At 31.6% G+C, this 15,590-nt stretch overlaps 3 protein-coding genes across 3 annotated transcripts in view; 1 reads left to right on the top strand and 2 right to left on the bottom strand.

The window, feature by feature from the left end:
* Positions 1–4,815: 4,815 nt before the first annotated feature.
* LOC119683308 (bifunctional glutamate/proline--tRNA ligase-like) lies at positions 4,816–12,234 on the bottom strand (the record flags this gene model as incomplete). Its single annotated transcript, XM_038096955.1, is given in 10 exon segments — positions 4,816–5,074; positions 5,163–6,094; positions 6,186–6,548; positions 6,613–7,848; positions 9,191–9,424; positions 9,497–10,100; positions 10,169–10,402; positions 10,458–10,629; positions 10,693–11,625; positions 11,791–12,234. Coding segments are annotated over 10 exon segments (4,908 nt in total). The 3' UTR covers positions 4,816–4,917.
* Positions 12,235–13,171: 937 nt separating this feature from the next.
* LOC119683314 (AP-1 complex subunit sigma-2-like) lies at positions 13,172–15,157 on the top strand. Its single transcript, XM_038096965.1, has 5 exons — positions 13,172–13,323; positions 13,453–13,631; positions 13,693–13,801; positions 13,934–14,071; positions 14,497–15,157. Exons 1-5 carry the CDS (start codon positions 13,321–13,323, stop codon positions 14,524–14,526), a joined length of 459 nt encoding a protein of 152 aa, XP_037952893.1. The 5' UTR covers positions 13,172–13,320; the 3' UTR covers positions 14,527–15,157.
* LOC119676934 (headcase protein-like) overlaps positions 15,112–15,590 on the bottom strand; it is a 6,936-nt gene continuing 6,457 nt past the window's right edge. The window contains exon 3 of the mRNA XM_038088199.1: positions 15,112–15,120. Coding sequence (XP_037944127.1) covers positions 15,112–15,120 — 9 coding nt within the window. The remainder of the gene's footprint in view (positions 15,121–15,590) is intronic.

Genomic DNA, 15,590 nt, shown 5'->3' with positions numbered 1-15,590 from the left:
TTTATGCAGCTAGGTAACTGGAGCGCGCGAGGTGACGTCATTTCAGCGGGGCTAGTAAGTACCTGGTATAAACTCAATTAAAAAAAATAATAATAATAAACGCAGGTTGATAGTAAAAAAAAAAAAAAAATTGATGTGCATTAGAGATATTTTTATCTAATTTGATTTAGATATGTACTTAATTTCAATTATATTTATAAGTATACATATAAGTATATAACAATAGATGATGGTTAAAAATATTAGTTTTTTTATGATGTATGAATAAATTTTATTTCATTTGTCAGTATATATATATATTTTTTTTTGTTTTCTCTCTTTTTGTTATTATTACTTTATAATAAACAGATAAATAAAAGAAAAAAGAGGAAAGATTTAAATTTAAACCAGAAAACTTTTGTTTTTGATTACACTTATACAAATTAATATATTCTTATGTGAGTGGAACTGTATTCGGCTAATAGCAATAGCCTAATTATGATTTAGACTCCAACTGTTAGCTCTAGAGGTGTGCTTCAGGTAGATCAAGGGGGCCTAGCAAAAATAAAATCAGTTAAGTAAAGAGAGGCACAGTAAACCACGGACGTGCCTATTGATCAATATAGAAGTATGGCTACTGTCAATGAATGTATTGAGGGACCAATGCCGCAGGTTAGCTATGAGGAGCATCACTGCATTGTGAAAGAAATGATACAAATGATGCGTGCTCTGGACGTGAGTCCTGGAGAAGCCGGACGTTCTCCCAATAATGACACACCTGCGGCCTGTGTAATAATTTCAAATGGAAAAAAACAATGCCCATCTTCTACGATGAATGTTTTTTTAAATTTAAGAAACCAAAAATATAAAAGAAAAAAAAAAAAACATTATGTCTGGGTGGTTAGGTATTGTCTGTTGTTTTTTTGTCAGTAGTATGAAGTGATGGAAAGACCAATTGAGTTAAATTGAAACAAAAAGGATAGAAAAGAAGAAAAAAAAACAAACAAAAAAAAAATTGAATTATAAAGAATTAGGATTATATATGCAAGTTTTGAAATTGAAAGATATATATTAGTTTTAGTAATAGTTATTAATCTACCTAGTTATAGTAAGTGAATAGAAGAATGTATATAGAATATATATATACCTATGAAGAAGATATAGTTTATTTTTTTGTTACGAAAATGGATGGAAGTAAGTCATGACATGTTTTTTTTTTGTTCGATGTCAGCAGTAGGATTTGAGTAGCCAAGAACCCCACCCCTAAACCGGCGAGCATACCGGGCTTGCCACCATGTCATGCAGGGCACTTAAATACTATAACAAACCATCTGGGCTGACACAACAATCTATTTAAATATTCTATTTTTATGTTTGCAGTTTCTCCTGTGCCGTAGAAGTATACGTTATACTTCTTATTGTTGTATTTCGTGATTTTTGCTGGCCATGCTGGGTATCCTTTAACTTTCGCGAACACCAAATCACCTATCTTGAATTGCTTCTTCTCTTTAACCATTTTCGATTTTGAAAATACAAACTTTTAATTAAAAATTGTTCTATATACGCGTACTATATGAAAAAATCCTCTGCTTTTATGTAGACAAACTTAGCTCAGATCTAGAAATGCCGCTGTTGCTTTCTTTTCCTGACATGAGTTGATTTACAACTACAATTGTATAGATAAAAAATTTGCAACAGAGTTGTATTTTTTAATTTTATTTTTCAAATGTATAATTACTTCTAGTTTTTTTTTAAATCAAATTTTATTTGACTATGACCGTGTGCGCGTTCGAGTAAATTGAGGGAAATAGTATATTATGTTGGTATGGCAGCGAATGTTGGTATTTATCAGAATTTCGGGTAGGCTAAATTAAATATAAATTAGGTTAATCTAGATGTTATCATATAGAAAATTTTATAAGATGTTTAATAAATAAATAAATAAATTTGACCGAAAATTGTAAATAAATAAATATTTACATAAGTATAGTGCAAAAAATCCCTAGGAAATTTCAATTTACTTTACCTCAATGTACTCGAACTCGCACCTATATACAGTGGTCGTCCAGTATAACGAACGCTCGATATTACGAATTTTCGATATAACGAACACCCAAAATATTTACATTGATTGTTCTATATAACGAACGAAAAAAAAAATTCTGCTCCATATTACGAACAAAAAATTTTTTGTTTCTTATTCGTTTTTGTTTTATACAAATTATGCTTTTGAATATAATTTTACTATAAAACTAGCATTATTCAGCTTAGAATATGCATGTAATTGTCCGTTTTTTTTTTTTTCTGAGAAAAATGCCTATATATGGCAAAATGCATATATGCAGGCGCCACTGATCTGTTGTTCACAAATTCAGTTTATCATATACGAAATACTATCCAGACATATATATGTACATATTAAGGTGTTTATATTTAATATGTATTTGTTTGAAAATATCATTTAAAAATTAATTTTGACAAAATTAGCTGTACTAAGAGAACTACAAGAAAAAGCTGTTCAGAAAAGTCTTGAGTGTAGTAAAAAACAAACAAAAATTAATGATTTTTTTTTACTCTACACTATGATTGAATGCGTCCTTTCTTATAAATAGTTTTTGTAACAACCGAATAAAAAATACTTTTAAATAAATATATACTCGTACGTGTTTATAAGTTAATTTATGAACTCAAATATATGAAATCTCCTAAAAATAACCATATTGGTAGGTAAATGTATAACATTCGATATTACGAATTTTTCGATATAACGAACAAGGGGTGCAACATAAAATTCGTTATATTGGACGTCCACTGTAATTCATTTGGAGATATTTTGTCACATGAATCGTCAAATCTTGTTTTGCTCTAAATTACTATTAGCTTCATTTTATACAGAATGCAACTTTAGCAATACAAAATACAATTAATTTCATTCACAAATCAATTGTAGCCCGTTTGAAGCTGAATATTAGACCACATGACATAAATTCCGCTACAAATAACAAAGGTGGATTTTGTAGTCTTAGTTCAAGTCTTAAGATTGAATTATATCATGCGTAAGTAATCAACTTTCCTGACTAAGGTCGTGTGCGAGTTAGGCTAAGTTGCATTCTAAATGAGGGAAACTCTAACTTGTGCCGATAATGTAGTGAAATGTCGATACGTGTTGATAAATGGCTAAATGTGTGCAGTGCAAAAAATCCCAAAAAATCTCCCATTTGGTTTAGCATCAACTTAGCCTAACTCGCACACGTCTAAGTACAATATCGAGACTATATCAGTTTTGAGACTTAGGACGTGTGCGAGTTAGGCTAAGTTGATGCTAAACCAAATGGGAGATTTTTTGGGATTTTTTGCACTGCACACATTTAGCCATTTATCAACACGTATCGACATTTCACTACATTATCGGCACAAGTTAGAGTTTCCCTCATTTAGAATGCAACTTAGCCTAACTCGCACACGACCTTAAATTACGACCATAAATGCTGTGCAATTATTATTACAGTTTTATTGTAATATGTAATTTATTTCAAATGAAATTTTTAAATTATTCGAATTTTACATTAAAATGAATTTCAGTTAAATTATAGGTGAAGGAAGAAAAGGAGACGCTTCCAGTCTTTATACATTATATGTAATACTTAATAAAATTCACTAACAAAGTAATTATATTAGGTTATTAATTAATTGTGATTGCTGCTTTATCAACAATTTTTACTCGCTTTAGGTCGTGTGCGAGTTAGGCTAAGTTGCGTTCTAAATGAGGGAAATTCTAAGTTGTGTCGATAATGTATTGATGTGTCGATACGTGTTGATGAATGGCAAAATGTGTGCAGTGCAAAAAATCCCAAAAAATCTCCCATTTGGTTTAGCATCAACTTAGCCTAACTCGCACACGACCTTAGTATAAAGCTACCAAACAATTAAATAGGTTTATATATAGGCTATATTAGCCTATAGGTTTATAATATCATTAAAAACGTTCAAACCAAACTTTTAGTAAAGTTTTACATGTATAGGTGATTAATTAAGTTTAATGATTCCTTTACAACAATAATTATATTGAGTTCAAAACTAAGAAATAACAATAAAGAATTAGAAAATAGGGCGGCAAACTATATTGAAAAAAAATTAAAAAAGAAAACAATTTACTTTTCATTTTATTTTTTGGTTCACTCTTTTTTATATTCTCAAAATTATATTATAGTCGTGTGCGAGTTAGGCTAAGGACGTGTGCGAGTTAGGCTAAGTTGATGCTAAACCAAATGGGAGATTTTTTGGGATTTTTTGTACTGCCATTTATTAACACGTATCGACACATCAATACATTATCGAAACAACTTAGAATTTCCCTCATTTAGAACGCAACTTAGCCTAACTCGCACACGACCTTAGCCTAACTCGCACACGACCTAAGTTGTGTTCTAAATGAGGGAAATTCCAAGTTGTGCCGGTAATGTAGTGATGTGTCGATATGTGTTGATAAATGGCTAAATGTGTGCAGTGCAAAAAATCCCAAAAATCTCCCATTTGGTTTAGTATCAACTTAGCCTAACTCGCACACGTCCTAAAGCAATTATCGAGATCAAAGTAGTTATCTAGTTGTTTAATCACAGATTTCCCATACAAAAGATAATCTAATTTTGGTCGAGGTTAATAGAGATTAATTAATTGTTTTTAATAACGCAGATTAGAGTTGAAATAAGTGATATTTTCTGATTTACTAATTTCAGAGAACTAAGGTGGAGATTTCACATAACAAAAACTCTACGTTTAATAATAAAAAACAAATTTCATATTTTCAATTTTTATTTAAATAACTTAATTTGCAAATTAACAAAATTGTAAAAGTTTTTTCAAATATGTATAACATTAAAAGTTTAATTTATTTTTATTAAATTCAATCGAATTGAATCCCAATTTTTTACATGCTTTTTAATAGCTACGCCCAAACAGCGTGTAAAATTTAGGTTTATTTGTGCAGCTTGGATGAATGCATTTGTCAGCTACTGTTATGGCAGCTGGTTGATCGAATGGTATGCATAACGACTTAGCACCCATAGCTGGAGCACCAGGCTCAGCTTCTTGATCTCTGTCAAATTAAACAATTAAGAAAAAATAATTATAAATGTATACATGTACATGCGACTGTGCTGTACTGTACTGTACTGAATACTTACCTTGCACTATCGGCTTTGATTTTATCTTCGCATGACGTTTCACCACAGAATGGAGAAAGTAATATATTCTTCTGATCTAAAAACATGCAAAAGTCGGACCAGTTCTTTGTTATTTTTGTGTGCTGAACCAAATCTGATTGTGCTTTCGCCAACATGCTATCGTGAATTGTTTCAAGAAGTTGCTGAATTTTTGAGTCGACATCATCCAAAGCTAAAATCAATTTTTCACCTGAATCGCGGCGTACTGCTACAATTTGATTTGCTTTCATATCTTTAGGTCCGACTTCAATACGAATAGGAACACCTTTTAATTCCCAATGATTGAATTTCCAGCCTGGAGAGTAATTATCACGGTAATCTCCTTCGCAACGTATACCTTTCGCACTCAATTGTCTTTCGAGATTTTTACATGATTGCATTAATTGTTCCCGTTCATCTTCTTTCGTGTTAACAGTAATTCCACATGGTACAATGATTGCTTGAATGCACGCTATATGTGGCGGCAAAACCAATCCTTGATTATCAGAATGAACCATAATCATAACACCAATAGTACGCGTTGTTATACCCCATGAATTCTGCCATGCAAATTCTTTTTGCTGAGTTTCCGGATCTTCGAAAACGATTTCAAACATTTTTGAAAAGTTTTGTCCTAAATGATGGCTTGTTGCGCCCTGAATTGCACGACCTGAAGCAGATATAAATGCTTCAACTGTAGTTGTGTAATCACCACCTGCAAATTTCTCCTTTTCCGTTTTTCGTCCTTTAACGACTGGTATTGCCATGAGATTTGTGTAGACTTGTGCATACAATTCTAATATATCTAAAACTTCTTTTTCAGCTTCGGATTTGTTTGCAAAAGCGCTATGTCCCTCTTGCCAAAGAAATTCTCGTGTACGTAAAAATGGTTGCGGATGTTTAAATTCCCAACGCTATCAAAATAAGAAGATAAGAAATAAGTTGGTACATGGAGCAGATTGCATATTGCATATTGCAGATTGCAGAAATTGACTTATAACTTACGACTACGTTATTCCATTGATTTAGGCGAATCGGTAAATCACGATATGACTGAACCCATTTTGCATATGCAGGATACATAACTGTTTCAGACGTTGGACGTACTGCAATTGGCTCAGCTAAATCAGACTCACCGGATTTAGTAACCCAAGCTACTTCAGGTGCAAAGTCAGCAATATGCGTTTTCTCCTTTTCTAAAGCTGCTTTTGAAACAAACATCGGGAAATAACATTCTTTTACCCCCATTTTTGTTATTTCGCCATCAAACCAAGATCTTATATACTTCCAAATAGCAAATGACCAATGTCGTAGAATGTAACAGCCGGAAACGTCATAGTATTCAATAAGTTCACCTTTGGTTATAACCTAAAAAATTTAAATTGAGATATATAGAAAAAGTTATTAGATTTAACTAGAAATTAAGTCTTACTTGTGTGTACCACTCAGGCAGATTGTCTTCTTTGGTTGCTTCAAGGCCTAAACGAGTTTGTTTCTTAACAGCGCCAGTTGGTGTTTCCGTTTTCGAGGCATTTTTCAATTCAGTTTTTTGGGTCTTAGTAGCTTTTTCGTTGGTTTTCTTTGCAGAACTGCTACTTCCACGTCCAGCTACGGGGAAATCTGTGCCAGTAACTTCTTTGTATTTAGCTTTAAGCGCTAATAACTTCTTAACTTCAGCGTCAATTACGTCCTTTGATGCGTTTTTGGTTTTAGCTGTACGCACTTTCTCGCCTTGCTCGTTTATTTCTTTCGTAAGTAGTTCTTTTTCGGTTGCCGAAGATATGTTAGGTGTAGTTGCTGCTTTAGTTCTGTCCATTTTTGCTTCAGGTGTCCAATCTTTACCTGTTAGTGTTTTATACGAAGACTTTAGTTTAAGTAAAATTTGAACTTCTGGTTCTATAGATGATTTAGGAGCTTTCTGCGATTTTAATTCACGGATTTTGTTATCCTGACTTTGGATTTTTTCTAAAATGCTTTCTAACTCTGAATTATTTGATTCACTGGTTAGATCAATTTTTATTACTTCCGCTGTGACATCGGTTTGCTGAGGTGCTGTAGCGCCAATTTTCCAATCCTGACCTGTTAGATTTTTATAATCCGTTTTAAGTGCAAGTAATACTTTTACTTCTGGCTCTATGGTAGCTTTGTTTGCTTTTGCAGACTTAAGTTCTCGAATTTTATCCCCTTGTTGAGTTATTTTGCTTAGTAAAGACTCGATTATACTGCTATCAACAGCATCTAAAGACTTTTCCTTTTTGACAACGATTGGTGCAACTACTCCTGGCTTCCAATCTTGTCCAGTAACTGATTTATACTCAGCCTTGAGATCTAAAAGGGCTTTAACTTGAGTCTCTATGATTGTTTTTGATTCCTTTTTAGATTTCAATTCACGTATAGAATCTCCAAGTGTAATTATTTTTTCATTTAGTGTGTGCGCATCGCCTGATGTGGTCGTGGCACTTTGTGTATTTGTTGCACTCTGTCCAGGTTTCCAGTCTTTGCCAGTTGATGACTTGTAGACTGCCTTGAGTTCAAGCAGCTTTTTGACTTCGACGTCGATTTCAGCTTTTGGTGCCTTTTTATTTTTAAGAATGCGTACAAAATCGCCTTGGTTAACTATTTTCTTATCCAAATCGGATTCGTTCTGTTTTTTTGACAATGGAGCAACCTTTTATTAAAAAAAATATATATTTAATTTTAATTTAAAAATAATAGTTGATGTATTTTATGTGTTTAATGAGTGATTTCCATAATTTTAATATTGTATACGTCAGCATTTAACACGTTAACGTGTTTGTCAACGTTTCTTTACAAAAACTATCGTCATACCTTCCGCGACCAGCCTCTAACCGTCTTCGCAAGCAGACCAAATTATGAGCTAAAAACTTCGCTAAGCAAACACACAACATACAACACACGTCGCAATGAAAGCCAAACAAAATCTGTGCTCTGTAGTGCTGCAGCGTGTAAGACGAACAAACACCAACAAATTAATAACAACAAATGCTGCTGCTTATGCTCGTGCAAAAGAGAGAGAAAGAAGAGAACCGTTTCCGATAAGAGAATGTAGTGGACTTTTTTATTAGACATCAAACTGGTTTTGTAAGAGCAAGTGCAGCACTAGGAAAGAAATATACTTAACCAATAATGATTTTTGAAATATCATTAAGCGCGGAAATTGTGTTGGTATTTCTAATGAAAATATGGTAAATCATCACTTAATATGAAAATTGCGGTTTGAGATACATCACATCCAACGGTAAACACAACCACACACATATATATCTGTAATTCATTTAGGTCCAGTATAACAACACCTATTCTTTTCACAGTTCCAGAGTTACTCGTCTACAACCACTAATTGCCGCTTCCCACACCCATTGGGCCTTCATGTCAGCTCTAGCGGTTGAAGAACGCACGGAATAACACAATAGAGAAATAACATTATTAAAAATAATGAAAAATAATTCAATAAAATAAATCTATGGCATTTTGTAGTTCCTATAGTTTTAGTACATAAAATGGACTTATTTTACCAAGTATATAAAAGTGGCCGCGGAGATCTTAACCCAAAGCTTTAATAACAAATAAATATTGCTTTGATTTTCAAAGTTCGGTGGTCAACGTTTGATGCATTGCTGCATAAAATTTTTATTCGTTATGTTAGCGTATATATGTTATTCAGAGTTGGATTACTCCATTTATTAACAGAAGCTACCCAACAAAACGCCGAAACTGAATTAGTAAAACGAAAGAATACTCTTTCTTTTGCCTCTCATTTTTTCTTATCATTTCTTAAGTAGACAATGTTGTGTTATACGGATTGTTTTTCTTTACTTACGATCAAGAGAAACATTAACTATGCCTTAGCTTTTACACTCACTACAGTAAATAACGGCTTCAACTACAGTAAATAACTAGTCGAACTTCAAGCTGGGTCACCACAATACGTTAGATGTATATAGTATGTCTATTGTTCATATCATAATAACAATTGCAAATTTACTTACGTTTTTATTTGTGTCTGTTGCAGTTGCAGCATTAATTTTCAAACCAGAAGATGGCATATCTTTCGTATGTCCATCAGGAATGGAGAATAGCACAATTGGTGATGTGACACCACTGTAAACACTTGGCGGGGCGTATGCATTATCGACTTTAAAGAAACCACGACGTTGCAATTGTATAATATCGCCTTTTTTACATTTCTTTAATTCTGGATCACCTAGCATTTCAACTTCTTCCTGTTTATTAGAGGTTTAAAAATTAACTATATAGACCCACTTAGTTCATATTAAAATATTCCGTTCACTTACCCGAGTCTTGTGCCCTATAAATTGTTTAAAGTCTTCATCTTTTCCCAGTACCGGTTTACTTATGATGTGATCGAAATATACACAGAAAGTTGGTGGGTACTCTCGTACATCATTTTCAACAGCTAACCAAGTAAGTTTTAGCGTTTTCTTGAAGTCCTTATTATCCAAATTTAACGAAGCATCAATGGAAGTGATTTTACCATTTGTATCTTTATTTATTTTATTTATCAAAAGATTTCCCCAGTTAATAAAAGTAGTGTTTTCTCCTTCCTTCAGCGCTTCTGCATCGACTTGGTCAATATAAATTTGTGGTGCGAGTGTTATTGATTTCTTGCCGAGACTTTCATTTTTGGGATGCACAGGTACTTCTATACGTTCAGTTTTTGCTCCAGCTACATTAACTAATACACGATTGTTATATTCCAAGGCAGTGTATCGCGGTGCAATCGGATCAATAACCTTTTTATTAAATGCCCATATTTTATCCCAATTCATAAACACTACAGACTTACTGGATCCCTGTGCTATAATAAATTCCTTAAGACCCTCAACTGTCATACCACGACGTATGATTCCTCTAACAGTAGGAAAACGAGGATCATCCCTAATTAAAAGTTAAAAAATTTACTTTCAGTACGTACATCAACATACTTTAAATTCTGTTAATATTACCATCCATCAACAAGTCCAGAATCAACGAACCAGGTTAATTTACGTTTCGACAGAACAGTGTTAGTCATATTTAAACGGCTGTACTCCCATATATATGGCTTACGAAGTTTTAATGCATCAATGAACCAGTAGAATTGTTCATCGCGATCGTGGTATTCCATTGTGCGTAAAGTATGTGTAACATTTTCAATTGCATCAACTATGGGACATGCAAAATCATATGTTGGATAAACCCTTAAAAGAAAATAGTAAATAAATAATGCATTAGTTTGTCTTGAAAAATAATTACTTATATTTTGTGCCAGTTCGTGGATGAGGTTCATTTTTACAACGATAAATAGTTGGATCACGCATACAACCATTTGCAGATTGCATATCGATTTTCGCTCGGACACAACATTTCTGCCCATATTCAGTACCCTTTATCATTTCCTGCCACATCGACATGTTTTTCTTGGCATCTAATAAAAGAAAAGGAAATTTAAAATAATAAATTTTTTTCGGTATTTGTTGTATTTCAGTACCGTTAGTGCGATTGTGAGATTCTACTCTTTGTTCACGTTCAAGTTTCATCTGATCTGGTGGTGTATCATCCACATATGCTTTATCATTGTTAATCATTTGCTCGCAGTATGTTAGCATAAGGTCGAAGTAATTTGATGTGTGCGTAAACAAATCTGGTTTTATTTCCAGGAGCTCCAAATCGCCCAAAATAACATTTTCAAATTCAACTGTTTCTTTTGCTGGATTTGTATCATCGAATCGCATAATTAAAGTACCATCAAATGCTAGAGCATAATATTGATTAAGAAGAGCGGCTTTGGCATGTCCTATATGCAAAAATCCTGAAGCTTCTGGTGGAAAACGAACTATAACTTTTCCCATTTCTGCACCCGGCAAATCAACGAATTTTCCTTCTTGTTTACGTTCACTTGTTTTTGAAGGTGTTGTCTCGCGATCCTTTATTCCATTAGTACGATTGATGCGTTTGACAGATGAACGAGCTTCTTCCGGTAAAGTGGTTAAAACTTTTTGAATAAGTGGTTGTGCTGATATCAAATCGTACCAGCGCTGGACATGTTGTGGTATACCTTTAGCACTTAAGAATTCGTAACGTGAGTGCATTTCATTAAATAACGCAAAATCTGCTATTGTTAGTTTGTTTGAAACTAAAAATGTTACCGGAGCTATGGATTTATCTAGAAAAGACATTGCCCACGAAATGTCTTCCTCGCAGGTAAGCGAAAATGATAGCCAGTGATCTATTTGTGTACGCTCGATTGCAGTTTCTCCATATAATTTATAGTCAGGAGCTGCACGAGCAAGTGCACGTAGTACGTCATTATTTGAATGACATACTAAACGGCGATTTCCCGGCAACTCTAATGAAGTTTCGTTCCCCCAAACGATTTCGACAGGTACGGCATCATTGATTAGATGAGCAGTAGCAAGACCACCTGTTGTAATTAATAAATATGAATATTTAGAATTTCACAATTAATGATGCAATTCTATAATAACATGATCATACGCATGTTGCATTGCTGCGTTTGATGCAAAAAAAAAGCATTTAACCTAAAAAATAAAAATGCGTTGCTAGTGTCTTCAACTTATTTACTTACTAATAGGTGGATTATTAACATTTGCAGTTAATTTAATAGACATATTTGCCACGCTTTTATTTATTTGAGGTATACAATCACAATTAATATTGTCGAGATACAGTTTTTAGCAACGTCTTTTATACACCGTGTGCACAATATTGAACAGACTAATAACATGAGAACAGTTTTGACATTTGCAATTGTGAACAGATGGAACAAAACTATTCTTCACGAAACGAATACAATTGATACCAGTAGCAAAATTAAGAGCGTATATAAATATTATAAGCTTGGTGAAATAATGTAACCTGCTATCAGCTTGAGCATGATATAGACAATGCTATGCAAACGAAATATGCGCTTTGCTATACACATTGAAACAAGCTGTAATTTGTTAAAATCTATTCAAAACAAACATTAAAAATTTGAAAATGCCGAAGTGAGTAAATTTTTAATAAATTTCTTTAATAATAGTTTGGTACATATTAATAACTAAAATATGATAAATTTTTAAAAGTATTTATTAAATTTATCAAATACGCGAAACCAAATACAACAAGAGAAACGTCAAAATTAATCTCCAATGTATAATGTAAACGGTGTAGATTGAAAATGCAGATTAACTTTACCTCGTTCAAAAGTGTTCAACATATTTTAAAAGTGCTGCCAATTTCGTTCAACCAGAGTTAATAGATCTTTTCGCTGGCTCGCAAATATGGTGCAATGCTGGCCTATATTCGTTACGGGAGACATTGGCCATCTGTCAAGTATTATGTTTTGGCAAATAGTAAAATACAAGCAAATTACATTTTGTATAAAAATAAATAATTGATATAAACTGAAAATTAAAATGAATACAGAATTTTCAAATTTATGAGATTTTTAAATTTTTGTTTACATATGATTTTTGGCATGTCATTGCAATATTTGTTGGAATTTACAATGAAGGTTCACAATAGTTCACTTATTGCGTTGGTAACGTTTTTTTTTACTGGCCGATGTGTTCGACCAGTATACCAAGGTAGTGCCAGTATAGGCCAGCAGCTTGCTGTTTGCCGTACTTGTGAGCTAGCAAAAAGGCCTAATGTTATTTTTTTCTTGCTCTGAATGAAATAATTACGGCTAATATATGCACTCATGCCCTTTTATTTACCAATTAAATATTTTAGCAAGATTTTGACGTGGTAAATTAAAAATGTGAAGCATTCTAATTGTTATCTCCTGATGTTAGCTTTCAGGAACGCAAAATTGGTGAAAACTAATAAAAACTTGTTGCAGTTTTATATTATAAGTATCGAAATAAAAATTAATGCAAAATAATACTATTTTTTGCATATGAGAAAATATTTTTTAAAAATACTTTGTATTCTTGAGAATAGGTTTATTTAGAACTCAGGTGGCAGCATTGCTGTGGACAGCTGGACAATACTTTTTAATGCGGATTTGCTTACTATACGTGATATATGAGTCTTTTATATCTATAAAAATTAAGTCATTTCTTTTAAATTTTTTTACTCTTCTATATTAATAAACTGTTAATTTGAGAAAATGGTAAGTGTAGAATAATTGCATTTCATATCTAACTAAAACTATATGTATATATTTACATGTCAACACAACTGGTTACTGCATATGGGCATTTTTCCAAATATATATGTATACACAATTTTCCAATTCTAGATGCTCTTCATGTTATTGTTTAGCCGACAAGGCAAATTAAGATTGCAGAAATGGTATGGTGCATATGCTGATAAAACGAAGAAAAAAATAACACGTGAATTGGTTACTACGATACTGGCCCGAAAGCCTAAAATGTGCTCATTTTTGGAGTGGAAAGATTGCAAAATTGTTTATAAACGGTAAATTCAATAAAATAGAAAATAGTTAAAATCACTTATTCAAATATTTAAATTTCAATAGTTATGCTAGTTTATATTTCTGTTGTGCGATTGAACAAAATGACAACGAATTATTAACGTTAGAAATTATACATCGTTACGTGGAATTGTTGGATAAATATTTTGGAAGCGTGAGTTGTATATTATATGTTAATGTATATTAATTTTTTTTAATGTAATGATTTACACTATTACTATTTTATCAACAATTGTTCTGAACTTTAATGTGGAATGTCTTAAAATAATTTATTTTCATAATTTAGGTTTGCGAATTGGACATTATTTTCAATTTTGAAAAAGCTTATTTTATATTAGATGAATTGTTAATCGGAGGTGAAATACAAGAAACTTCGAAGAAAAATGTTTTAAAAGCAATCGCTTCACAGGATTTATTACAAGAGGTCAGTACAGCTGAACAGTATGATTTGTAAAATACGTGTGTTTCCAAATGTAATGAAAACGCGTAAATATATTTGGTGTTTATTATTTTAATCACAGTTTAGTTTCGAAAAAGTAACCAAATAACAGAAAAATTCATATATATATATATGTATAGATATATATATATATATGTTTTATATATTATACATATGGATGTGTATTGTTTTTATTTATTTATGATTGATTGTAACGCGTATGCTGCATATTTTGTTAAATTGTTTTAAATATTAACTTTTATTTAATTTTATTTATTTTTTAATTATGCATACAAACGAATTAATTTCTACTACCACAAAACGACACAATTCAACTACTTTTATTTAACGCTACATACTACATACTACGACTACAACTACCAATACTAAAATTTGTCTAATGTTAACAGAAGGAAGAGTACTTTTATACTCTACAATAATTTGAACGTTTTATTTTTGTTTTATAATTGGTTAAGTGTAATTTTTTTATATGTAAAAATGCATGTATCCAGCGAAGCAGTGGTAACAATTTAGTTTATATTTAGGTTAATTCATGTTGCAATCAATCTTGCCACTAAAAATTTTACAGTATTCGACTTGCCATAAAAAACAAGCGCTGTTAAATTTATTTTGCTGTTATTGTATAATTTTTTAAATACGTAAACTCAAAGAATCTGTTAGCATTTGTAAGAACGCTTCTTGTTCACTTTGTATGTCTTATGTATAACCAGCGTCCGTCCTATGTAATTGTAATGTGTTTTCTTTTAACATTTTGTTGCTACTGCATTATTCCTATATGGTTAATTAGTTATTTATTATACTGTGCAATATAATTTTTTAGGGTATTTTTAAGTTTTGCATGATAATTTTTTGGAAACATTTAATTTGTATTATTTGCATGTAAAGCTAGTCTTATTGTATAGTACATATTTTTATTTTGATTCTAATCCTATATGTTTTATAATAATTATAACATTGTATAACCCTTTTCTTATATTAATGCTTACCCCACCCGTTTTGCAACGTTAACGCATCTACAAAAGGATTTTAATGAGTATCTAAATTAATTAGAATTTATTACTTAAATGATTGTTTATATTATATTTGTATTAATAGGCGTTCTTAGGTATTTATTTAAAACAGATACATTAACTAAAACAAAAATTATATATAAAATTATTAATTACTGTATATTTAAATATTTTTTTATAAATTAAATGACGTTTGTGTACATAATATAATATATATTGCTCAATTATGCAATAGCAGTAAGAGACTATGGTATTCATTTAATTTATACATACTTTATAAATAACTGAATGCAATAAAATTGTTTTATAAAATAATAGTAACTTTTTATATTTAGTTTAATAAGAGGTTAACTCTTTCTACTTTGAAATAAGAGTACATCCTATGGTCGATTTCATTAAGAAAGGTCACTGAGAGCAACAACAAATTGTATACTAAAAATATAGCTAAAACCAATGCTATTATGTATTTTGTT

This window comes from Teleopsis dalmanni, chromosome 2 (assembly GCF_002237135.1).
Source record: "Teleopsis dalmanni isolate 2A chromosome 2, ASM223713v2, whole genome shotgun sequence".
Lineage (NCBI taxonomy): Eukaryota > Metazoa > Arthropoda > Insecta > Diptera > Diopsidae > Teleopsis > Teleopsis dalmanni.
The sequence above is the reverse complement of the archived record's forward strand: the minus strand, read 5'-3'. Positions and strand labels throughout refer to the sequence as shown.

Excerpts from the sequence above, each read along its gene's own strand:
- LOC119683314 (XM_038096965.1), top strand. Across the intron at positions 13,802-13,933 it reads TGGATAAATATTTTGGAAGC|GTTTGCGAATTGGACATTAT; the intron begins GTGAGTTGTATA and ends TTCATAATTTAG. Across the intron at positions 14,072-14,496 it reads CACAGGATTTATTACAAGAG|AAGGAAGAGTACTTTTATAC; the intron begins GTCAGTACAGCT and ends TAATGTTAACAG.